The 27,736-nt window shown below is 34.6% G+C and overlaps 1 protein-coding gene across 2 annotated transcripts; it reads right to left on the reverse strand.

The window, feature by feature from the left end:
- LOC121866433 (armadillo repeat-containing protein 8-like) lies at positions 1-27,483 on the reverse strand. 2 transcript variants are annotated; one of them, XM_042366100.1, is made up of 13 exons: positions 27,405-27,483; positions 23,368-23,441; positions 22,857-23,071; positions 19,935-20,137; positions 18,045-18,169; positions 17,412-17,610; positions 16,502-16,705; positions 13,090-13,332; positions 11,202-11,447; positions 8,458-8,619; positions 7,143-7,289; positions 5,890-6,056; positions 1-4,278 (listed from the first exon to the last, which is right to left on the reverse strand). In XM_042366100.1, exons 1-13 carry the CDS (start codon positions 27,426-27,428, stop codon positions 4,248-4,250), a joined length of 2,040 nt encoding a protein of 679 aa, XP_042222034.1. In that variant the 5' UTR covers positions 27,429-27,483; the 3' UTR covers positions 1-4,247. The 2 variants fall into 2 exon arrangements, with proteins under 2 accessions (XP_042222034.1, XP_042222033.1); XM_042366099.1 differs by having other exon boundaries at positions 19,926-20,137.
- Positions 27,484-27,736: the final 253 nt, after the last annotated feature.

Here is a 27,736-nt window from a genome sequence, read left to right on the forward strand (position 1 = left end):
AAACGAAAATTTTCTCTGTGTACTGACGTTAGGACTCAAAAATAAGTAATTTGACAAAATTTTGGTACAACCGAGGCAGGTCGTAAGTCAAGTAGGTCGTAAGTCGGGGAGGAGCTGTATACAGAATATGGCGAGGAAACATGCCCATACACCGTTAAACATAACTTAGTTTTTGTGTGTAATTAAAATTATTACAGTAATACCATTTGTCCTCAAAAGAACAACTTTTTAGTTAAATTCCTACAAATGTGAACAGGAATTAGCCCCAATGGTTTTAACCCTTTCATGAATGAGTACATTTATAAAGGCCGTATTCACCAGGTTACAAAAAGACACAAATCACCTTTTTAAAATACTTAAATATTATAAACAGTACAGTACTTAGAAAAACAAAACAAAAAAAACTCAGAAGTTTGTACTGTATGGGTAAGGGGAATTCGCTACGTTGTATTATGGCAGAGTCGAACGGGATGTTGACAATATTTTAGACCCCAATGAGCCTTCCTTATTTTATACAGCTATCACTCAAATCAATGTAATTATATTTGTTTTACCTTTGGCTATTAACAGCACAATTTTCAAGGAAATGAACAAGTGCCTTGTCAAGCTGAGCTGTGGCTTGTGGGTGAGGAGATAATTTTACTGGAACATAATTATGTATCTTGAGGACTAAGGTCTCTATTGTGCACAGAGCACTCAAACCCACAAATTATGGTGGAAACTGGGATCATAAATCCTATTTATTCTCTTTATATTCTTGACATAAAAGGAAGAGATATATACATACTAACTCATGAAAGGGTTAAATTGTATCTTAACATTTCCAACCTATGAATAAATACAATTCCTGATTTTAATAGCTATATAAGAAGTGAAATGATCTGAAGCTTGAGAAGCAAACACTGGGATAAAAAGTGGACACGCAAAGAATACTGTTCACATGTACTGTACCGACACTGCAGATCATCTGGAATACATTTCTTAACTTCTTTGCACTCACTGTTTACTTTCCTAAATTAAGTCATCTCACTTCTTAAAACATGTTAACTTGGTGTATTGCAATAAATTCTAAAAAAAGGTATACCTGTACTTTATATACTGTATTCTTCCTCAAATGTACTAGATCATGAACTTACATAAGGTCCCTCACTATACATATTATCCCTTCAATAAAGAAAAAGAGTGGGAAGGAGGCTGCTGAACATGTAAGGCACGTACGACCATAGTGGATAAAGCGCCAGAGAGAGAAAAAAAAATGGAGACCTCTGGCACTTTCTTCTCTCTGATCTACTGCCTGACCATATTGACACCTCCAAAGGTGGTTTCCAGATCTAGGCAAGTGTACCAAGACACAGCACCTTCTAGAGGTACTCACAGCTGGATCTTTAGTCGCTAACTGTGCACTAAGATTTCTCCACACAGATAGTTAATAAAATATTTAACTCTTTGTATAACTCACTCACCAATACCCAGACAGTGTAAGGAGGATTCTACTAGAAATTCCAGCTCATGTGAAATAAGTTTGGTGTAATAATGTAATTTTTCGAATTTAATTTATTAAGAAAGCTAAGCATGAGACAGAATAATGACATAATAATCATCTTATACATAGTGTACTACTGTAGAATGTCTTAAAGTGGTCACCAAAATTAATTTGCAGGAATTTCTAATACTGTAACTAAATAAGAATGTATACTAATAATTTTTTTGAATGTGTTGTAGTCTGAAAATGGAACCATGGGTCAAGACCTGGCATGAAACACCCTAATGGCCCTCCCAAATTGAAACAAAAAAGTTTTGCACTACAAACTGTTTTGCTTCTTTGTTATTTGTGCAGTCATGATAAATGCTTGGTAGGAAAGCAAAGCTAAAGGAAGGAAGAAGGACTTTACAGTACAAGTGAGAAAGCAAGACCACATCCTGTTATTTTATTACAGTATTTCATTTAATCAAAACCCAAACCAAAATCACAGTTTTACTATAGCTAACATTAAGTTAGAAGCTAAGTTCCTCCTGAAGGACCCAATTACTACAACTAAGGAAAAAAACATCTGAAGAAGAGAAAATAAAGATACCACACAGGATGAAGCAGTTCTGCTCTAAGGAATGGTACAGATAAAATTACAAAGTAATTTTGAATTAAGTTAGATACATGCATCTTATTTAATCAAGAGAATGAGGTAATCTTTTAATTCAAAACAACATACTAGTACTAAGGATAGAAGACAATAGAAACCAACTAATTATGTGAACAATCAATAGCACTTTTATTTTAGCATTAGAAAAAATGCTCAAGAACAACTATAATTCTACTTTATGAGAAATCCATCTGAGTACCTGAACAAAGGTAAATCAACATCAATTTCTCCATTTTAACTAGAGCTGTATTAGTTACAAATCCAACAAAACAGTGTCAACAGGAGCGCTGACCCATATAAGTAAAAATTCAACTCAAATCAATTAACCTTCCAAAAATGTTAAGACAGTGTGGACTACTATTTGCCAATTGGTTTTAGTTAGATTTCTATTTGTCCTCATCGTTTTACATTCATACACAATTCTTTTGTAAGGTGCACAGTCTCTTTGTCACTCCCCAAGCATATTCCTGGATTTCCTATCTCAGTTATTGAAGCACATCATTATAAATGCAGTCTACATCTTCCCCCCTCCTACCTACCCCTATACTACAATAAATCATGCACAACAGCCTATTGATCATGAAATCTAAATGACTATATCATCTCAATATATTTTCATCCAAATGTTCCAAAGCATTCTCACATTCATTACTTTATCAATTCTCTCCGTTCTATAATACTGTACTGAATAGATTATTCACTTCTACTGATCACAGTTTTGATATCTGTGCCACAGAAATGGTTTACATTCATATCCATACTGAAGAGTTGGAACAAGCACACTTCAATTCTCAGTAAAAGAATCATATAAAACAGGACTTAAAGTCAAACTCATATTAACATCTGTACTCTTAACTACTGCTGCATTATATACATATACCCTATATCAAAACATATAAAGATGACTTTGATAATGATCATGAATGGGAGAATAGAATCTATTAGGTCCCCTAATAGGTTATGTTATAATGACATGGGTATCTCTTCTACAGTAGGAACCTCACGCCCCACATCAGCCGTAGAATCAGGCAACATTAAATTTAAAATGTTAAAGGATATGTGAGAAAGAAGCAAACCTAATTGTCACTGCTTAATTTGAATACTAGACTTCATGTATGCAATGAAAAACAAGAAAGGTTGTCTCTAAAAATCCAATAAAAAAATGTTATGGTTAAAGTCAACACTGAAGGGCTAAAGAGGGTATGGTAAGAGATATAATTCAGATTATTCACTGTCAAAAAGGATTCTTGGGCAGCCAAGGTATAATGTGAGGGCACTGATGACCTAAGGTAGAGGCAAGACTGGGGAGTTCAATATGTGTTACAGCTGAGAAAAGTTGATACGGGGCATGTACACTCATTTTAAAATTCTTTAACTTACTAAAGGGATAATCTGTCTAGCCTCAGAGCCAATATAGACCTACAAGGCATATACTGTACCATAATGACCAGGAGTGAGGCAGAAAAAATATAAGAATTGAAAACAGTCTGAAAGTATATCTTTTCAAATGAGCAAATATAGCACACAATTTTCATTCTACTTCTGCACTGTGGTTTGTCAGAATTAACACTTCTTATTCATACAATCCTAAAACAACCAAAACCACACTAAAAGTGGAGTCCTGCACAATATGTGATAATTGGTATACTGTACTTTATTTAGCATTGCATGAACAAAAATTCTCAAATCCTAAAACTAAAATATAAACAAGCAACACTAACTATACATATTGCTTTGTAATTCCCATAATTTCCTTTTTACATGCATTCACAAAAATAAAGATAAAAATGTTATCACTTAAATATTATTATCTATTTCTCCTCCTTAACAATAATAAATATGTACATGTTTACATACACCATGAGCACTGGATGACAAACTTTTCATATTAAATGAAAAACTTCATTCCCACAATAAGTGAAGGAAACTATACACAAGAATATAATAATTTATCTAAACTATGGCCTCACTATTGTAGCTTGGGTTAAATTTAAACAACCTAAAAGAATCCTTGTATATACTATGGGTATCACAAGCACTATACAATACAGTTTATCAAAACCATACTTATCTATTCTGTAGTACTCATCTATACCCAAAATCCCATACTTAGTGAAACTGCTGCAACGCTATTTTCACTCTGTGGAAAAACATATTTAAGATCTATTTGTAGTCAAAATTATATATCACATAGTGTGTACCTGACAAATTTTTGGAAAATGTCCAAGAAAGTCTTTTTAATTTAGCCATTAAAAAATCTAGTTTTATACACATATAACATGACTGTAGCTAATAATGGTTTAAAGGCAAATAATGAGAACCAAAAATGGTGCATCTTGCAGCCAAGGTATCTTCACAGAAACTTGCTAATTTTATAAAAAAATTCTCTATACATTGTACTGTACTTTTTGCTGTACAGTATATGATATACTGCGCACTCACTTAATACATTATTGTTCCTGAAAACCCACCCTCCCTCACTTCTAGTAAGTACTTTCCTTGTACTTTTACTTCCATCTCCTTTGTCTTCCCCTCTCCCTCCTTCCATCATCCTCTCTTTTGTCCCAATCTTTCACTTCCCATTGTATTTCATATATCCAACCCACCTTCCCTTTCCATTTGTGGTGCACAGTCTGTGCACCACTCCACGCAGCATGGTCACATCAATCAACTTCCATTTCATTTTTCTATCCACCAATACAGTCTAATAATCCTCTATCCTCTCCAATAACCTTACTCCATGTATTTTTTTTGCATTTCCTTTGTATTCTCCAATACTAACTCTCACTATCCCTTAGCACAATCTCCATCAGTCTTTAGTTTTCCATTCATTCCTGGGTCTCCATATTTCCCTCAAATCCTTGCATTTAAATCCTATGTCACAATCACTGTATAACTCACAGAAACTTTCAATTCACTTTTTAGTCTTCCTTTAAACCACTCTCTTTCCCCTTTGCTCATCTCATTCCCTGGAGGACATTTACACTCTCAGCAAAAACTTCTCGAACGCTATAAGCACTATGCATTCTGAAAAATGAACGAAGAATCTGAAACCATTCCGAGAAGACAAGCCCCCATTCTGCTCATTCTCACATCCATCGTGCCCAGGTGTTCAAGAAGTTTTTGTTGAAAGTGTACATGCTGTAATCCACCCTTCATTTCCAACTTCTGATCAGATCCATAACATTCTGGAACAGATCCCTTTTTTTTCATAACTCAATAGAACACCCATTCCTTCTTTTGCTGTTACTCATGCACTCTTTGACTTTATTCCCCTTGCCTGTCCTCAGCTCACTTCTATACCTTTCGTTTTGGTGAAGCACAAAACCAAAACATCATGGTTCCCTTCACTCATAGTTTGTCACTTTCTTCTTATCACTCATTGTAGTCATACATATTAAAAAAATAACCTGTTTTTAGTTGCTCTCCTTTCTTTTTAGTAACTGAATACAAGAAGGTGGAGATTACCAGTCCCATATCCTCATACTAGATTGGGGTAGCAGAGAGTCAAGCCATGAGCAGGTTTGTAACCAACTGTTTTTCTGTATCTTCTGTAGTTTCTGTTCAGCCAAATAATTACTCAGGCTTTCCTTTATTTTTTCTTGTTTCTTTTAGTTTCAACCCTAAATTATTCCTTATGAACCCATTCTTTTGTGTCATTAAGCATGGTAATACTTCATCTGTGATGTTACCACTCAATTCACAAGGGTCAATGAGATAACAGGTAAAACTTTAAACTAAGAAGACTTACTTGTCAAATAATGCTGTATCAGTTGTTGTCATGAGGTTTTGTAGTAATTTATAAACACCCATCTCGCGTAGCTTGTTTTGTCTTTCTGCTGCACCTTCTTCCACATTCCAGATGAGATTACTTATACAAAAAGTTGCTGCTATTTGTAGTTTTACATTTGGTATAACCTGAAAATAATGAACTGCTTAACATATACATTAAAGCAGAATCTTTTATATTAAGATAATATGAATTGTATAAATTCCCAGGTGTCTCAACCACATACAAAGTGTTCATCAATAATCTCTGAAAATCAAAGTAACTGCTGTAACAAATGTTACAGTAATTTTCTTCTTTTACAGTTGACATCTGAAGCTACTGTGGTGGCTATATTAACAAATAAAAACAGATCATTCAATCTACCTGTTCTGGTATCCCCAAAAGCTATTTTATACTATGATTTTCTATCAATAAAATGCTCTGCTTTCTCCTGGAAGTCCATCCCCTAACTTTTAGTGTATTCTTCACCCTAATCCGCCATCCTTCCCTCTTAATATTTGATGATTCTCTCAATAATAATGACAGTAAACTTCTTCTGGTATACTTAACAGATTCGTTTCTCCATAATTTTGCACTAATTCAAATCACTTTCCCCTTTATACAGGGAAGTTATACATACTCTCTGCTATTCCCAAATAAATCAATAACTACATGAATACAGTATACATATATATAAAAAACAAAGAACAAGTAGTATATAATGAAAAACTAAGTTCATGAGTGTTATTAACATGGAAACATGGTAAACCCATAATGAAAATGTCACATTGGTACACGATCTTTCATTTAAAACTTTTATCTTAATTACAGTAAACCCTTGCCAACTCAGATCCCCTTATCTCAGACTCCCACGATTTTCAGACAGAGGGAATGACTTTGGTGAAACTACAATTACTAGCTTCCTGCACAGCATTAAAGAACATATGACTTTATGAAGAGTATTAGCTTACTGTAGCAAATGTCTGGAAAAAAGGGGAGTAATGTATTGCTACATAAGATGACTCTTAACCTTCTGGGTATGAGGAGTCTCTTTGTGCTGATTAAAATCATCTGGTGTTAGCCAAATAAAATATTATAAGTGGCATCCAGTAGTGAAGGGGTTAGTAGAGATAATTTATTGACTCCCTGGGTATGAGGAGTCTCTTTGTGCTGAATACAAACATCTGGCATTAGCCAAATAAAATATAAGTGACGTGAAGTGGTTAAAAACTTACCATATAATTCATTAGCTTCTTGAGGACATCTTCATTTGACATGATGGCAGACTTGGCTATGTCTCCATCAGCAATGTTAGCTAAGATGCAGAGTGCTTGTTCCTTAACTTCTGCTGAGTGTTCACCTTCAAGAATCAGAATGATGGCCTGCCAACAACAGTAAATATCAATATAAACATATACTGTACAGGTATCTCTTCCAAAATGTGAGAAGTTTTGTCCTTTTTGTCAGGATTGGCCGATTTAAACCAATGGTTTAAACCAAAAAATATTCTTTTTAATCTATGCCTTTTTTCTTGGTTTTAATAAGTTTTTGGTGGTTTAAATGATTTATAGTAGATTTGGAAAAGGCATTTGATAGGATGAACAGAAAAGAATTGTGGGAGGCATTACAAGTGTATGGGGTGAGAGGAAGGCTATTAAATGCAGTAAAAGCATTCTATAAGAACAGCAGGGTAACAGTAGTAGTAAATGGGAAAGGTAGTCAAACATTTTAAATAAATGTAGGTGTTAGGCAGGGATGCATTATGTCCCCATGGTTGTTCAATATATACATGGTTGTGAACTACAGTATTATACACTGGTGAAAGTGGTGATAAGAAGCTTTCTTACAGGGCTGCATACAACTCAAATCCTGATTATAAGGGAGCCAAGTTGCCACTGGTGACTGCTTCTGTTTATAGTTGGGCTCTGAGCCTCTGATTCTAATGCATTCAGATCATGTATTATACTGTACTTATATGAATTCTTTAAAACTTTCAACTGTAGAGGTAGAATATTTTCTTCCATGCATTAAGATGAAATTAAACTTATTTTTTTCCTTTAAGCATGTAGGTTGAGTCTGGATGACTGATCAAAGCTTGTGTTTTTTAAATCTGGCCTTTGTACAGTGATTTTTGGAGATGGAAAAAGAGTATAAATTATTGCTCAATCATCCTGAATGTAATGTTTCTGATTAATAGTATTAAAAGGTTATAAAAAGAGCTGCAAATACTTATTAAAACCAACATAATAGCATTGGAAAATTTTTGTTTTTGTTTTTTAACAATGGATTTTGCTTATTTTTTAATTTTTTTTTTTTTTGCCAACCCTGGGTTTTCATGGTCATGTTTTGGTGCTTATGTTTTGTTCTGGATGTACTTAAGTAGTTTCACACATTAAATTTAAATTATCTTCCCTGTAATACATCTGAATATGTTTTTGTACCAAAAACTTGAAACAAAAGTAATCATTCAATTTAAAATTCAAATTTTTTTTGCTAATTCCTTAAGTTCTTGCATTCATACTTATACTGAAAATAAAATTACTGATTTACCTGCATTATTTCTTTTCCATGACACTGCATAATTTGGTCTATGTGCCCTTTGGTGGAGAGAAGATTACGTAGAAGTCCTAATGTTTTCATGAGGATGTGCACATCTGTATCTGACAACAGACGAAATATTTGGTCTGTTCCAAGGTGATGTAAAATGGAAACCTGGAAGAATAAGATTTCATTGTTATTAGCGTACTATTTAATGCCGATTTAAAAAGATAACTCTGACTTCTTCATATAGGCAGGTCAGGCTATCAGAAGTTTATGGCAGGCTCAAGCTGGACACATATTTGAAGAAAATTATTGAAAAAAAAGGAAAAAATCAGGTAGATTACACCTGCATGTCTTACTAAGGTGTATGGAGCACTAAAACCCCTTCAATCCAGACCAAATCAGTCCTAGGGTAGTCTGAATAAATGAAAAATGGAGCAACATTCCTTAAAATAAATCTATTAAAAAAAAAACATACTCGTACACTGTACTGTAATAATTAAAAGTAGCTTATAACTACTGTATAACTTAAGTCCAATGTGACAGTCACTCTCAAGGTAGGTTAAGTTGGTAAATATACTTACACTTGGGACCTGTCATGGATAGGCTGAGAATATGTCATGGTAAGGTTAAGACTCCAATTAGGCTGAGGATATGTTTTAGTTAGGCCAAGACACTATTATATGTAGTTAGGCTGAGAACCTGTTGTAGCTTGGCCAAGGATCTGTTATAGTAAAGCCAAACACCAGTCAAAGTTTGGCTGAAAAACTAATCAAAATCAGGTAAAGAACTTCCTGGTGTTAGGACGTGAACCTGTCATAGTTATAACTTTGTATAGACTAACTTAAAAACAATAAGCAAAACACATGAGGTTACATCCTCGCCTGGAGTGACTGCCATTTTGTACAGTATCAGGAATTGCAAGTACGTACGGTATGTTTACCATTAGGTGTTTTCACGAGTTCAGCTACATGGGTTGCATGTGTGCATTCCAGAATTTTGTCACAAAACAGACTTAGGTCCAGGTTCTAGGAGTGACCCAGAATCATCCTTGGGGTCCCATTAGAAGCCAAATCTAGATTTGAAGGTTTTAGTGTATGTGTCAAAACATATAACCCACATTACAGGGAAAACAAATAACAATACAAAGTGCAAATGACTATTTTCAATAATAAAACAAAAACTAATGGAAGGTTTACAGAATATGAGCACTAATGAAGTAGGTAAAATACACCTGTACTGTCCCTGAAATTATGTAAAATGATAATAAGTTACTAAACTATACTTTAACAACCAGTACAAAAGACGAATAAATACTGGTCCACCATAAGCTGCTCTGCTGAGCTGGCAAACAAAAATGTAAGAGCATCAGCAAACAATAAAAAATACTGTATGCCCAACCTGCAGATCTTGAAAGGTGTTACGCACGCACGCACGCACACACGCACGCACACACACACACACGCACACACGCACACACACACACACACACACAAGGTCAACTGTTAAGTTGGCCCATACCAACTCCCTCCCCTGAACCCTCCTCCCCACCGGAATATCAACAAGTTCTCGCCAGAAGTTACAATTTCATTTAGGAAAGGAATGGAACCAGTGTTAAACAGAGGTGAACAGTGCTTAAGTCAGTGAGAACAACTCAACAGTAACAGTCGTACCCAAGTTAACCTTCACACAGTGAGGTCCCAGGTACCCAGTGATAACGGCCCGTGAGACCCAACAACAACCAGCGATGTGTTAATCCGTCTACGATAGGAAGGACTGGGACCACACCTCACTCACATAACACCATCTGAGGGAATTACTATACCACGTCAGGTCCCTCATAACACCATCTGTGAGGGAGTTACTACACCACGTGAGGCCCCTCATAACACCATCTGTGAGGGAATTACTACACCACGTGAGGCCCCTCATAACACCATCTGTGAGGGAATTACTACACCATGTGGTCCCTCATAACACCGTCTGTGAGGGAATTACTACACCACGTCAGGTCCCTCATAACACCATCTGTGAGGGAACTACTACACCACGTGAGGTCCCTCCTAACACCATCTGGGATGGAGTTTACACTACATGTTTGCTGTTCAACACCTACATTAATCTGTATGCTCACTGTATGTTCCTTTACCTTTCTCTAATGAAGACTTTTGTTAAACCACCAATGTATGTAATAAGTCATTTATGTCCAATGTATTTTTTCAGCCTTCGGGCTGCAGAACTTTTTTTAATAAACCGTTAATTATTATTATTATTATTTATTACACACACACACACACACACACACACACACACTACTATAGGTGAAAGAAATAATTGTCCTAAGGGCAAACACACAAAAGGAATATACATTTCTTTGTACACAAGTAAAAATGTTCCTCGCCTCTTCGTTAGTAAGGGCTAGAGCCCAATTATTTCGAATTATGAGGGCTATAGTGTATATACACCAAGGAAATTTAGGAGAGGCTGAAGAGAGTAGATCATATCTGCACTCCAATACATTGATCCATTAATTCTTTTTAAAAAGAAAAAAAAATGTTTGTTGCACTTCAACAATTCCATAAGCATAAACCATCTTCGAGCACATAAATCTTGAGTATCTGTGGGAAAACTGCTGACACTGGCCAAAAATTCTAAATTTTTTATACCTGACTTGAAAGATGCTTTACAGTTGTGTGAAAAAAGTTATGGCCTATTATACAAATATGTAACAAATTGATAACTCATGCACTCACCTTTACTCTGTGCTCAGCCTGGAAGGCCATATTCATCAAAGCCCATACAGCATTTAGTCTGAGTCCTGGGTGTGGTCGTCTTGTTAGTCCACAAAGAAACTCCACAGCTCCCTGGTCCAGAATGTGCTCCTTAGAAGGTGAAAACTCAAGAAGAAGATTGCACAGTGTGGAGGAGGCCACAGTAACTAATTCTTCATTGTTGGAAGTTTTCAGCACTGTCATAAGAGGTCTCCACACCATGTGATCCTACAGGTAACAAAAAACTTAGTATGTATGGTATAATTTTACCATATTATCAGGCATGCTCATGAACAATAATTCCTTCTTTCTTTCCAGTCATATTCCATTAAACTGTATACATAGTGGCTGGAACCAAAAAACATCATATTCCTCTTTACATTTTTTTATTCATTCACATTTATAACTGTGTCTTCACCGTAAATCACCAGGCTATATTTTCCACCCTTTGCTGCTTCTCCCCTTCACAACAGGCTCACAACACTGATCACAGACAATATCAGAAGAGACTGAAATGTTCTGCCTTTTGGTTAGGTCACTCAAGTCATTAACTAACTACAGTCAACTCTCTCTAAACTAGACTCACTTAGTCTGGAACCCCTTGCAAACCGGAATGGGGTCCAGCACCAGATACCAAAAGCCGGTTGGTACATGGGAAAGTACGAGTAAGCAGCGAGCACTAAGAGATGGCGGCAGGTGTATCACCAGGAGGGTAACTCAGCAACTACCTCTGAGGAGGTGGAAGTGGTTGCTGAGAAGTACTAAATAGAAAGTGTCTTAGAAATGCAAACAGTGTACAGTACAGTACATACTGTAGTCAACGAAATTAGCAGTGAAAACATAACCTCCGCTCCACCTTCAGTAGCTTACATTGTGAATGTTGTACAATCACCTCCTGCCTCAACTGTCTCCTCACCACAAGACTCAACTGCCTCATGGCAAGTGAATAATTAATAAGTAAAGTACTTTAGTATTCAATATGTACTACGTACAGTACTTCTATTTTCTATCAATAGGTGTATTCTAGTGCAATAATAATGTATACTATATGAAACACTCTTCTACTTTGTAGAATTCTCTTATTGTTCTCCCATTATTTTAGTTGTTGTGACTGCAACCATGAGCAAAATAATGTATAAACTTGTATGCACAACATCCGTTCTAATGTAGTAGAAATTTAGTACCATAATGATCATGAATAAATTTTGACATGATATAAAAATGGGAACTCGATATTTTTGAGAGAAAATGTAATAAATTGTTATGCCAGTGGCTATAAAATCAGTTCTAATTGAGTTAGAAATAAAAAATTTTACCAAAGTGATCCTGAATAGTTTATCTAATACTTTGTTTCAATCAGTACAATACTGTACTAGTACAGTGTATACCCATATATAAAAAATATAAATAAATATATATAAGGTCCATCAAATGGAAATATTTTGGGGACATGAGGCTGGAATGCAGCTGTGTGTTACAGCAGAAACAGAACACACTGTTGCCAAGAGTGTACGAGAGACTGAGGGAAAATTACCTTTTTTCTTCAGTTGTTAAAACCCCAAGTGGCTAAAAAAAATTTACATGGCACTTAAAAACCCCGAGTGCTATGTTTAGGCTAAAAATTGCATTAGGTTTAGTATTCTTAGGTAGCTTGACTCAGAAATCTCCCCTCCTCATAATTTTTCACCCTGCAATACAGACAACACGGAACCCCGCCCTACCTAAAATTTCAACCAGAGCAGACAGGCCTTCCCTCCAATTAGTCCAGATTAGAGGGAGTTTACTGCATAAATTTTATAACCATTGAATCAAACTTTACAGGTTAAAAAAACAACACTGTTTATTGAAAAAATTTTCCTCAATATATTACCTGAAAAGTTGTTCTGATAGTGTGCACAGATCTTGAGAGGGAGTGTAGACACCTCACTGCTGCCAGCTGGACTGGTGGGCATGCTGCAGAGAGAGATGTGACTATGGTGTTCATGAGACCATCAGTTTTTATGACTCTTTGTCGAATATCTTCATCGTTTGCGCTTAGAGATGCATATACCTTAAGAGCAGCTTCTAACATCAACTCAGGCCAGGTGCTCGGATTATCATATTGTCGACAAGACTGGAAAAAAAATTGCACTGTAATTAAAAAACTGAGGATATACTGTATCTTGATAATAAGGCACTCAAGACTCTGATTTGCAATTTAAAGAATGTCAGTTATACAAACTAAGTTACTGTACCAACATCGTGATTACAGTAAACCCTTCAAAGTCTGGTTAATTTGGGGGAAAAGGGTCATGCTGATTGTCCGGATTTTTACCAAGTGGGGGTTCTGGGGGCTACTGTGCACTAAGCAGCCACTCATTACCCCTCCGATGACCCTTAAATTTGTATCTTAATGTGCAATAAATATCATGCGTATTTCCTTTTACATTTTTCCTATATATTTACTGTACAGTAGTAATACAGTTCATTAAAAACAATAATTTTTATACAATACATTAACTTATTTATTAAAATAGATACAATACTGTATTGTCTTTAATCGAGATAGTGTACAGTGGTCTTATCAGATACCATAGGCCTAACGAGAGCTAACAGTTACTAGAGATGACACTTCATGTGTAAACGTGCTGGAGGTGGGGGGGACTGGCCATTGCCGCGTTTGTTTTTATTTAATCATTTATTATATTCTCGTTTGATCAGCCTCTTGTGGTGTATGTTTCATCATAAATAGTATAACATACAGTATTAAATAATAAAAAAATAACAATACATATATGACTTGTAATTCTATTTCAAACTTAACATAATAATTATTATACTGTATTCTCATATAGTGTATATTTTATCATGAATATTATCAAATATTAAATAATAAAAAATTTGAATATGTAATTTGACTTCAAAATAATGGAGACTGAGATGGAGGGAACAAGTGTGTGTGGCCTTGCAAATGGAACGGCATGTGGTGAAGTCCTGGCCCATGACCCGGTGTGTGCGCTATACAGTAGTTACAACTTTACACTGATGGAACAGCTACTGTCTACTACTAATAGCTCAAGTTCTGTATGTGAAGCTATTAATAAGATTTTGTCCATTTTTACATAGTCATGTTAGATACTGAAGCGTACACATTTCATGACCGTAATTGTATATACGTACTGTATTTTGTGTTTCTGGTTTTATAAAACTTTTTTTTTATAATCATATCCTAGAATACACATTGTCTTTGATTTTACTTTTTGTTTACCGTAAATGTTCAGGTTTTGTTTATATTTGTTTATGGATCATAAAGCTTATACAATTTTAATTTAATGTCTTAATTATGTTTGTATCAATGTAATTTGCAGATTCTTTGGTCAACAAGCTATCTAGCTATCTGTCTTAACTGTGTGGATGTGATATATGGATGGTGCAATAAGCACTTGTCTTCTGTTCTCTTCCAGGGAGGATTACCAACAACATTGTTTGAAATGTTTTACCTAAAATCTTAAAATTTTTCTGTGGCTGAAAGTGTGTTGAACTTAAAGCTAACTAATCACAGTGCAGCATTATGGGCGAGTCCATTCGAAGATTGGGGGAATAAACTGATCACTTACAGGTCCAAGAGGAGGAGAGGCCTCAAGGCTTCACTTGCTGGCAGCAATTTCAAACGACAAATATTTAAGGGGACAAATGTTTCTTGCCCAAAATGGGTCCGAATCATCCAAAATCTGGACTTTCAAGGGTTTACTGTGTAACATCTTTGTACATACAGGATATTTTAAAATTTTCTAAAGTTCATTCCTTATCCCGTTATTACAGTACATCAAACTTTTGGTCTTCTCTTGTTTCTTTTCTTCTTTATGAAATCCCCTAACTCACAACTAATGCTATACAGTACTATATAAATACAGTACTGTACTTATATACAGCTTGCCCTGACAATTCGCAGATTTTTAATTCGCAGACCTTGATTATTTGCGGATGACACCCAAGAATGTCTAAGGGTAGTTTTAAAGTTGCTGTCATTTTTGCGGTTAGCACAGGGAGCCATTCGTTCTAGAGACAGTAATTTCTTTTACCTGTATTATATGTGTGTGTGTGTGTGTGTGTGTGTATACACACACACACACACACACACACATAACACATACAAATAAATAATAATGGGAAAATCCTCTCACAAATAATCAGAAACAAGACAACAAAAGGTATTAAAAATGTAAGAGTCTACCCTCAAGTCAACTCAGTGCTTTGTTATTAAAGTTAACAAAGCACGGAGTTGACTTGAGGGTAGACTCTCGCATCTTTAATACATTTTGTTGTCTTGTTTCTGATTATTTGTGAGAGGATATTCCCATAACTGTAAACCCTTGATAACTTGGAAATTCATAAACTCGGTATAGATATGGTCTCGGAATGTATTAGGATAACTCGGGAAATGCAAAGATACTATATGTAAAATTATCTGGGAAAATCTCGGCATATCTGGCCACCTGCATCACCTACCATACCTCTGTATCACCTATCATGCATCTGTTTCACCTACTATGATGCTTCATTCTTTGCCTGCAGTGCTGGTAAGTGTTACTTGTTTTACATTTAGTAATTATATGGACACATATATGGGTCGATAATTTTTTAGTTTTGTATTTTTGTAGGGGGGGGGGGCGGGGAAAGTGCCTCGATAAGTTGGAATTTGGGATAACTATGCAAGGCCAGAGTCCCATATGTGCCGAGTTATTGAGGGTTTACTGTATTATTTTTTTTATGTGTTTTGTGTGTGTCTGTGTTTGTGTCTACACACACAGACACACACAAATATACTGTATACAATACAGGTAAAAGAAATAATTGTCTTAAGGGCAAACACATAAAGGGAATATACATTTCTTTGCACATGAATAAAAATGTACCCCCACCCCCTGGTCAGCAAATGTTATTTGCGGATTAGGCTATTCAGGGCATGTTATATTTCAATTAGTAGGGAGGTTTACAATGTACTGTACATATGGCTCAAGAATCACAAATTAGTCCAAAGAAAAACATTAACAGGTATGACATACCAGGTAGCACCAACCTAAAAGACTTGGTACAGTACAGTGAACTTTACATGAAATACACTGTACAAGAAAATAAAGATTTTGGAAACTAATGTACTGTACAAGCCTCCATTTTAATAGAACATTTGTGATATCACCTGCATACACACCACCACAATTAGTGCCACTGATCAGTATTTGTCATTGATCAATAATCATCTATTCTGTAAAATTGGCTCAAATAATACAGTAATAACTTACAATAGGTGAGCCACAGATTCCCTGGGGCACACTGGCACCAGTTGATGAAGTAGTATCTTTTAGGTAATCATTCATTGTGTCTATCAGATGATCTGTCATGGCTGCTGTTCTCTGCAGTTCTGTGCTCACTTCTGTTAGATACGCCAACGTGTTGGCTGCCTCCACCCGTTCCCAAACTTCTCGGTCACGTCGACACATTCGTACCTGTCAGTGTTACCATTGATAATTAATTTATAAACTAGTCAATTTGTCCATCATAAAGCACATGAGTAAATAAAGGATAATGCAGTAACAGAACATGAAAACTCCAGATATCCCCCCCCCCAAAATACACATTAACAGATTTGTTTTTCTCACCAAGTTGGCTTATTATCAGTGAGTTTTAGTCCAAATTTATTGTTCCACTTTCAATTACAGTACATTTCTTCTTCACTGTGTGCAGATCTTGCCTTGTTTTTGTCTTACTCCAATAACATATTCTTATACTGTACTTCCATAACTTAACATGCATCTTTTCATCATCTTATCAAGTTGCACTATGACATGATTAGCACTTTAGTCCATTCCCAGCATCTGAAACTATTGTTACCACTCCTACAAACTTTCTCCCCTCACCAACAACCTCTCATTCTAACTAAACATACCTTATTCATCATAAATGTCTACCTCCTATATTTAATCATCTTTTGAAACTGCCTTTGTTACTCTAGAAAACTATGTTTATTTTCTTTTACTTAGGAGTAACATAATTCCAAAGATTTTATTAATGGCCTTAAAATATTCATTCTTTATTTTTTACTCCATACAATTCACTTGAGCACTTTTCTAACGTGAAGCATTAATATGATAAAAAAATCATAAAACACTAAATAGATTAGAAATTACCTTAAAACTACCACCTAATACTCACCAAACACTGTAATGTCTTAAATATGATCTTCGGGTCATCTGCTGAAAGTGCTCCAGAACGATGTAAAAATGTAAGTGAGGTGGCTGCAGCAAGCTGCATGTCCTGAGGTCGATCCCTAGCCATCAGTCCCACTAGCAGGTCTGGCACAGCCTTCCCCCCATAACTTTTGGTGGCTATAATGGATGATACTCTTTCATTGCTGTTACAGAAGAATAAAGAGGACAATTTCTCAATAGCTGTATTCATGATTTCATCATTGTTTCTTACACCTACAGTATTTATTTAATATAATTTAAAGACAATATAGGTACTTCTTTATTTTTTCTTACCCTGAAATAACATTCAAGAAGTGCTATTTCAAAGCATGTTTGGAACATTATGTTTTCAGGAGAAAGAAAACATCTCCTTTTTGAGGAGTTATTGTGAACCGGTATTGTCCTAAATAAAATAAAAAATTCAGTAAGAGTTAATCTACAGTACTCTCATAACTGTAGTTTAAACTGGATTAGAGAAATTTAACTACATGTATCAGGTTGAATTTTCTCACATTCAAAAATACTCATCTACTTAGTAGTGATGACCTAAATATTTAGCTATGACTAACAGACAGGAACAAAGAATTATGGTACATACTTGTAACACATGGCAGCCAAACAGTGTAAAGCAGGAAGCTGCACTCTGGAGACTGGGGAACACAACATGCAGGCAACTAAATCAGCTCCTCCTGCATCAACCAACTGTTGTTGCTGCTCACATGTCTGCAAGTACAGAGGGTAAGGAAAAGTTAAGACTCTTGAACCAAACACATTTATATATAAATTTTAAATAATCTTGGCTCCAATGGAACCGTCCAACTTTCTTGACATCCAGCTAACAGAAACCAAAATATTCATCATAGAGATTTTCATCTACTTTGGAATACAGTATATTAAATTTCAACTTGTCCCAAAATTAAAAACACAGTACAGGTACTATATCACCTGTGCTTAAATTAAGTTAGCAAGATCAATATTTTAAACATTCTCATGTGATTAACTCTCTGGTACTCCTGGTAATGGTAAAAAAATCTCACCCCCTCACAGGCTTTCAATGCAGGTTGCATCAGTACCAAGAATAGTTTTACATTTTAATAAACATTGGGTAGAGCAATCCAGACCCAAATTGCACACTTGAGAGATGCATCTGCTGAACCACAAGGCTAGTGGGAAGAACTTAGGTGGTTGATAGGGCCAGTCCATTGTTCCCATGTTTCTGCTTATGGGAGAGGTGCTCTTAGTGTGAGATAATGCTGAACAGGAGGGGTTGTGCCAGCACAGGAGTGCTTAGCAATGCAAATTTGCATCGAAAGACCACACTAAAGGTGACTGTGACCAGACAGACAATATTAAGATTCCTGTAGTGGTTGGAAAAATCTGAACTTGCCTCACTGCAGCCAATATTTGGTGACTGATGCAGTGTCAAAAACCACTAACAGATTCTAACAGGTAGATAGCAGTCACTTCTTGACCACTGTCATAGGGCAATCATTATGATAGTTTATGCTAATGGCAGTAGCTCACTATGTGGGTCCCCGTCGAACTGTGAGTCTCTGGTATGAACTTATAATTACCCGGTAGTTCACTTATTACTATTGTGTGACAAAATTACATCATATTCTTATGATTATGGCACATACACAACTTTCAATACCTCAAAATAATAATTCCAATCACAACTTCAATGTATCTGTCAACTTGAGATTCCAAAGCAATTTAGTAAACTTTCATCATGAAGAACAGTTCAGTGTAAATAAATATCTATGAATTTTAATCAAATTTTGTATGTATCAGTAAGACAGTTTATATCTGTAACTTAAGGAACATCAAGAAACTTTTTAGATCTCACTGAGTTGATTACTGGTATACAACAGTGCTCAGGACCCGGGTGAGGGCAGATCAGCCAGTGAATAATTCAAGAGCAGCAGAAGCTAGACATCATGCAGATGTAAAACTGTTCACCTGCAAGAAGTATGTCAACAGTCAAATCAACCCTAAAAGCCTTCTGTTGTGATGCTGATGACCCAATACAGCATAGTTTATTTACATGTGCATATATGTATGTGCATATACTGAAGTATAAATCTCTATATGTATCCACACATAATTTATATCTTTGCATATATAATTATTAAGTGTGTATTCTTTATAAATATCTAATGCATAAAAAGGAAAAAACCTTGAAGAGCAATTTAATGGTCCCAATATCATGTTAAATGACACCAAGTTTCATAAAAATTTAACAAGCAATTTACATTCTTCAAAGAATGAAAATGAACTTATGTCATAATACTGTAACGAGTTCACACTAATGCAAAATTCGCCTAAAAATGTGTACTGTATTTAACAAAAGTAAAATATCATCACAAGAAATAAATATACAAGTACACCACAATCACTGTAGATCTTAGTTCATTAACCAAAGGAAGCTTATAATATACTGTTCATGCATCATAAAAAAACATAATAGTGCACAAACCCTGGATACCTTGCAGGCATGAGCAAGGATGTTGGCAACACACTCCTGGTTGCAAGGTGGGTGATAACCATGCTGTATAAGTGTGGTAAGAAGCTTATGATCCCAGGATGGCGGAGGAGGTGCGCACCCCTGTCGATACACTGATCTCAAACAGCAAAGGATCATCTGAGTATATGCACTTGTGCCACTTCCTCCTACACATGCTTCAAGTTCTGTTTGAAATATAGTTTACAATTATTGAATAGCAATTAAAATATTTGGATTCAATTATAAATAAGAGACTCAAGTACATCGAGTGTTTGTAAGGAGGAAGCCTGGGATATACTATTAAGTGCAATTACTAAAACTATAAAACTGCCACTTACAAGAAAGCCTATGTACACCAGCTATTGAGTGCTTTACTCCACAAACTGATGGATGCCAAATAATGCAGATATTCTTTTGTTTCAAAGTCATTTTATTTTACAGACAACATCCCTTCAACATACTTTATACAGGTGCTCCTCTACTTACGAATGAGTTACATTCCTAAGGCTTGTTCTCAAGTCTAACTTTTCTCTTGTAGATACCAGACATATTGTAAAAAAAATAAATATAAAGGATGTAAAGTACAACTATACCCGAATAATAATAAATACAGTGCATTACTTTACTGTATATATTACCAGTCTTTAGAAGTATTTTAATGTATAAATAGTCAATTGGTCATATGGACAGGTTTGTTTGTATCTGAAAGTTCATAAGTAAAGGAGCACCTGTATTTAAAATGCCTGGAAGATACAAATCACTATTCTATATCTTTAACCATGATTGTAGACTGGCTTTACCTTTTAAACACTTTACTTTTCACTTTCCAGATAAAAGGTCTTTTTAACCTAAAAAATGAATGACCTCTTGCAGTTATCTTGCATTTCATCACAAGGGGTCAAAATTTAAATCTTTGCTCAAATAGGGTTTTGGTCCATGTCATATCACATCTTGTAATTTAGTGGTACTGTTTGAATTATCACACAGGCCAGGCTTGATTATGTTGCCAAGTAGGCATTTATCTTTCATTCACCCACACATGCAAGCCTCCCAGTCTCCATTCTCAGTACTTTCTCAGCTTTTGTGATGTAGGGATCTCGCCCTTGGACTTCACGTGCCTAACTAAGTGTTTCTACCCCCAACCCCCAAGTGCAAGTTAGTGTCAGCAGATTCATGATCAATTACTGGAGGCAGTAATAATAATTGAACGGTAAATAGAAATACTATAACATAATATAACAAGAGTCCTGTACTTCATAACTGTCTATAAATCAATATTGTTACTTTGTACTGCCAACGTCAGTTCACTGTCTTACACGTGTGCACACACACACCACTTTACGTGCATTCTGGACTCTTCCTAGCCCCTGTGATATCAACTTGAGGTAAATATATGAACAGTATGTCTTTACTGTTTATGTCATGCATGATCAGTTTGTAATATTAGATTTATTTTTTTTAAATTATCCTGAGTATAATCACGTGGTTGGGGAGGGTGGGGTGTATGTCTACCATTGCCCGGTGCCTGGGGTTAAGGATATGGGTTAAAAAGTTTCAAATTCAAATAATCATTGTTAATTAATAACCCTTGAAATAATTACAACACATTTAGAATACTGTACGTACTTCCACTCATATTATACAGGAGAAGCATGGGGCATTCATAACTGGTATTTGTATATGAAAAAATTAGAATACAAATTTTATATAATATTTTTAGTCATATTTCAGTTCCTGAGAATTGTTAAATTAATCATATTCGGATGCCAAGACAAAGTGTTCGTCCTCAATCAATAGTTATTATCACAAAATAATTACAAAAAAGCCAAATTATTACAGTATTTTTAATCTCATGTGTTGTCGAATCTCTATCACTTGCCATGACTCTATATGCCCCCATCACTGTAATCTGTGGGTAAAATATTATCCACAAGGATTATAAAAAAATTGATTCATTTGAGTAGGTGCAATACAAAATGAGCTAGTGATAGAAGTAAAGAGGGACAAATGAGAAAATTTTTTGGGGGATAACCATGATCAAGTAAGTGAAGAACTACTGGCAGTTTAGTACTGTACCAACAATCAAACTACAGTACAGGTAATGATAATAAATCTACACATGATAGTTTATCAAAGCTGAGATACAATAAAAATCTAAATAGAGTACAGGTACTGTAGTTTAATTTGCCTTAGACAGAATTAAGACAGATAACATTCCAATTCTCCTTTAAGGGGATTTTAACTTCTTCATACAGTACAGTACATACAGTACAGGATACAGAATTTATTTTATCTTGGTGAAACTTATATGTCAAATAAGCTTATACATTTCATCAAATGCCCATCTGACTGGTCTCATGCAAGAAAGAAAGTTTATTACCAAATCACTGGGCCATATTATTGTGCTATACAGTACTGAGTTACCAATACTGTACTGCATTATCAATTAGTGACAGCTGAATTGAAGAATTTAAGTACTGTACAGTACTCTATTTCTTACACAAAGTTTTTGAGCAATTTTAACAGGTAAAGAATATTTCTAATTTTACCATTACATTTTTCAAAACACCATTGCCTCCAACCACAGTCCAGCTCATATGAAATACAGTACATTTTATCCCAGATGTGCCGTTGCCTGGTAATTCAACATATAACATTCTGAATACCTGAACTGTTTATTTCAATGGGAAATGAAATAGTCCAAATTGGTATTCTCTTGTGGTGTAAATTGCAAAATCTTCTAAGACAGTACAGAGCAAAAAAATTACCCAATACTGTACAATACTGTCACAAAAAAAAGGGGGCGGGGAATGAGGCTAAAAAGATAAAAACTTATTCTATGGTTTTACAGTAAATAGGAAAATGATTAATAAGCATAATATATAATCTGCAAAAATAACTTACGTTCCCAAAGGACAGGCAACAATCCTGCTTGTACAAGAGATGCTGCATGTTCAGGAAGACCTTTGGCCAATGAGTTCAGGACTGTGGCAACTTCTGTCTTGAGCAGGATATCCAAGTCTGGTGCACGCAAGATTTGTAGTAATCGCACTACTACTCCTTGTTCAATAATGGACCCTTTCTCACGAACACTCCCAATCACAGCAAACTTTAATTCACTAAAACAAAGACAAGCACCAAGTAAATTAAAAGAGAAATTTAATGATAACACTTTTCATTAATAGCTACACTGTATATCATTCTGAAATACAATTAAATTCAGGAATTTAAATGTAGAAATGGTTCATAGTTTCAAGGTAGCAGGGGGTACAGGGGATTGACGTTGTCCAGAAAACAAGAAAAATCATTAATCTGGCAGGCTCTTGGCCCTGGCAGTGCAGGATAATAGAATTGTACTGTATTATATTACACATGAGTTTAATTTTGATTGTGAAATTATACAGTATTGTCTTACCTTACTGCCTGGAAGCATTTCTGTGAGTCATTTGAATATAACTGGTCAATGTACGCTCTACTGTGTTCCACATCCTGTAAAAACAAAGAGACTGTAAATTTTCTGGATGTGTGTGTCTAATTCAATCATATTATAAATATTCAAAATTAATTATGTTTTTAACACAAGAGCTTGTGGAGTTAATTCTGTTACAGCATCAAATGCCCAACTAGGGATGCAACAAGTGACTTAACACACTTGGAAAGTTGACCCCATCCCTTGGCCTGAGCCAGCGCATCACTTCCCAGTGAAGCATCAAAAAAGTTTGAAGGAACAGGCCAAAGTCTATTCCAAACCAGAGGCATAAATCTAATATAAATAAATTGTGACAGTTCAATGTTAGTTTGTTTTGATTCACAAAAGCTCACTGATGTGCGTAAGCAGGGACATGGAGGAAAGAGTTTATAAATACCTGCATGGTGTATACCTGCAATGCCTATATTCATGTTAATCTACAGTATAGACCCATACAGTACAGGTATTGTATTGTCCATATGCAATACCTGTACATTGACTATATACATGCTGAATCTATGTAAACTTATATGCTTATTTTACAAAATAAATACTGTATCCATATCTCTAACTCTTGTAAATACTGTTCCAAGTTTTTTGGGCCACACATACAGGTAAGAAACAGTTTTTCTTAGCTATATCCTGTATACAAAATACATGTTGTTTAGCTGCAAAAGTTATGTAGGTAAATTATTACTACATGGATGAACAACTCTTTCCCATAATATACCCCACAACCTATAGACCAATGTAAAGAAAAAAATACCGTATTAGGTATTGTACAGTACAGTAGTTGTAAATATTAGTGACAGTTGATTTTCATCCATTAAAAGGCATTTTTACAACAAACATCAGAGAGAAAATGTTGTTATACAGTACAGTACTCATCAAGTTATATCAGATGAAATTAACAAACTGCAGTTTTGCAGTTTCATTTTTCATGAGAAATGTACCGGTATAAATTCTATCAAGATGTTTTTCGTCAACACTACCATTCTCCAAAACACTCAATAATCCTTTCCCTACTCATTTACTGACACACAATGCTTCAATCATGCTAAAATTAGATACTGTATAAGTTAATGGCACTTAAATCTCTCAATTATATATATATATATATATATATATATATATATATATATATATATATATATATATATATATATATATATATATATATATATATATATATATATATATATATATATATATATATATATATATATATATATATATATATATATATATATATATATATATATATATATATATATATATATATATATATATATATATATATATATATATATATATATATATATATATATATATATATAGATATATAGATATATATATATATATATATATATATATATATCATGTAGATCCACAATGAAAACGTGGATAAGATAAATCTTGATAAAATCACACGGGAAAAGGGAAACAACCTTGATTTTTTTCTAACCTAACCTGACGTAAGTGTTAAACCTTTCTTTTTCTTTTACCTGGTACAGTATATTATTCTCTTATTGACACTTCTCTTCTATATTATGTGTGTGTGCATACCATCATAAAGTTAAGATACTATTTTTACTACAACGTGGGCATTGTGTCTGAAAAAGTGGAGTTTAGGGGTCGGCCCAGTCTCTATTTCAATTAATCCCATATGTTGTTATTCCATTTATGTGTTTCTCGTTTTACAAGCTACTCCGCGGGTTCAACTGACCGCGTAAATCGGGGTATTAATATATATATATATATATATATATATATATATATATATATATATATATATATATATATATATATATATATATATATATATATATATATATATATATATATATACACACACACACACACACACACACTGTACATGTACTGTATATATATATATTTTTTTTATGAGATTAGCCCACCAGGGCACAGGTCAATGACCCACATTATGAATGTTGTGTTGTCAAAGTAAGCAAAACAATTGAAACCCTGCAACTGTGTGTAATGAGGCAGAGAGTCAGGTCAGCAACCTGGGACTTGGTCACAATTTTTGTAATACAGTACCATATGGCAGCAGTGTCTACCATAAGACAATACATTATGCTTCCAAAATCTTCCCATTCGCTAGTACCTCCCTGTTAGATAGCTGCCTACTACCTACAACTCACTCCAAAAAGTATCTTATATGATTTTGTGTGAGACAATATGACACAATGGATGAAGGGTTTTGACCCTTCCTTAAAGATACTTTTTGGAGTGAGTGTACCTCATATACTTGGGACCAGTTCTACACACATGGGAGATAGGCGCTGATGTTTCCTTCCCCGTTTCAAATATCCTAGGGTAAACAAGTCAAATAATGATGGAAATTGACACCAACAATATTAATTCACCCTCAGAAATTTCACAGCTGCTCATTTACCCGACAAACACCATAGTGGGAGGATGTTTATTGGAACGTGCATCTGGCAGCCGTTAGTGATATCCATGCATCTCGTACATGTAAATATAAACATAAATATGTTATAAATTGGAATTTAATGAAAAACTTTAGACAATAGGTAATGCAGTGAAGATATGGTGACCTATATTATGAACCACTAAGTTTTGAAAATTAAAGAAATGGTAATACTTTTCCGTTGTTCTCCACAATTCTTTTAGAATGTTTTTTTTTTTAACTAACCTAATATATGATTTTTTTTTCAACTATAGGGTAACAATGAAACAATGGAAAAGGAGCAAAACTGCCTCTGCTAATTTAGATATCGTTTTTTCCACAGCTTGATTTTTAAGGATTTTAATATCCTGATTAATAAGTCAATTTATTAGGTCAGTGAATTTTTCTTAAAACGAAATAAAAAATATTAGGCTGTGGAACCGAGAAAGGGACTAAAAGGGTCGACTCTTAAGTTTTCTGTAGCTACAGCATTCAGAAGCAGTGGCATATTTGATGCAAGCCTCTGTAGCCAACTTTGCTAACATCCTTAACTTTCTTATCATCCTTATCGAATTGTATCCCCATATTCTTCTCTTATGTTTCTTTGGTTACCAGGAAGTGTGACACCATAATGCACACACACACACACACACACACACACATATTGGCTGGATGGAAAGCTGTCCATTTTAAATTTAATTATGAAAAAACTTCTATGAAATATTTTGGCCATGCTCAGTGGTTCACTCTGACTAAAATCGGGGTTTACTAACACTCTACACTTCTGGTTCAAAGACAACTGATCTTTTATTTGGCATAATGTTCCGTAAGACCAGCAACCCACTCAACAATTTTTATTAAGAAATGCTGTCATAGTATAAATATACAAGGGATCAAATACTGTAATAATTCTAGATTTTGTTTTTATCCATTACTAGTTATTCTAATATGTTAATTTCACTAATAAAGTCCATTCCATTAAAATAAGAAGGTTTGATTGTCTCATATTTTACAGCATCAAACTTTAGTGAATTGTTAAGTTTATCGTCACCATGACAATTGATGTAATTGTTAACCTTCATGAAACAAGAATTTTTGGGGGTTCACTTGATATTTTTTTTGTGCGAATCTCAATGATTGCAATAACTTTCCTTCAATTAAGTAAGTTAAATTTTAAGGGATAAAGTAACGCCAACCAACTTATAATTGCCAGAAACTTCACCATTCCCTTCCATTAAGCCTTGAAAAACAGGTCTCCAAAATGAACTATATTTTACCTATTCACAAGCAGCACACCATTCCAAAATTTATGATAACACCCTTTACACTGACAAAAAATTTCAAGCCAATTATTAAGCGAGTAGTAGTTATTATTTATCTAGGGCACAGTGACGACTTAATTGGCCTTATCATTAACACGTATTTTACACCCTCAAGAAAGTGATTACTGTACTGCCCTGTATATGACCATAGAACAAAAGAAATTTTCTCTCAGCTTCAATTATGGCGTTTAAATATAATAAAATCCATATAGGCAATGCAAACATACCATATATGTGGGTAACACTTCCATAATAATATATTTAAATGCAGTAGTTTCTAGACCGGTCCTTGTGGCTCGCCTGACAGCTGTGTTTTGATGCATTTGCTACTGAATATATACGTGATGACTAAATATATCAGGATTAAAACTTCTTGTGGGATCTGAATTTTTTATATTTTGAAAATTATAAGGATTTTTCATATACACCATAAAGACAATATTGCAAATTTATAATAAATACCAGATACTATTTTCAACTGGCCGACTGGTTCTAGTAATAAAAATATAATGTAAAGATTACTAATTTCTTTCAAGATTTAGTAATAGATATGTCTATA

The sequence above is a fragment of the Homarus americanus genome, unplaced genomic scaffold (genome assembly GCF_018991925.1).
Source record: "Homarus americanus isolate GMGI-L3 unplaced genomic scaffold, GMGI_Hamer_2.0 scaffold16430, whole genome shotgun sequence".
NCBI lineage: Eukaryota > Metazoa > Arthropoda > Malacostraca > Decapoda > Nephropidae > Homarus > Homarus americanus.

Excerpts from the sequence above, each read along its gene's own strand:
- LOC121866433 (XM_042366099.1), bottom strand. The coding sequence starts at position 27,428 with ATGGAAGTGTTACCCACATATATG. Across the intron at positions 16,706-17,411 it reads TTAAGACATTACAGTGTTTG|GTACGAATGTGTCGACGTGA; the intron begins GTGAGTATTAGG and ends TAACACTGACAG. Across the intron at positions 7,290-8,457 it reads ATGGAAAAGAAATAATGCAG|GCCATCATTCTGATTCTTGA; the intron begins GTAAATCAGTAA and ends TGTTGTTGGCAG.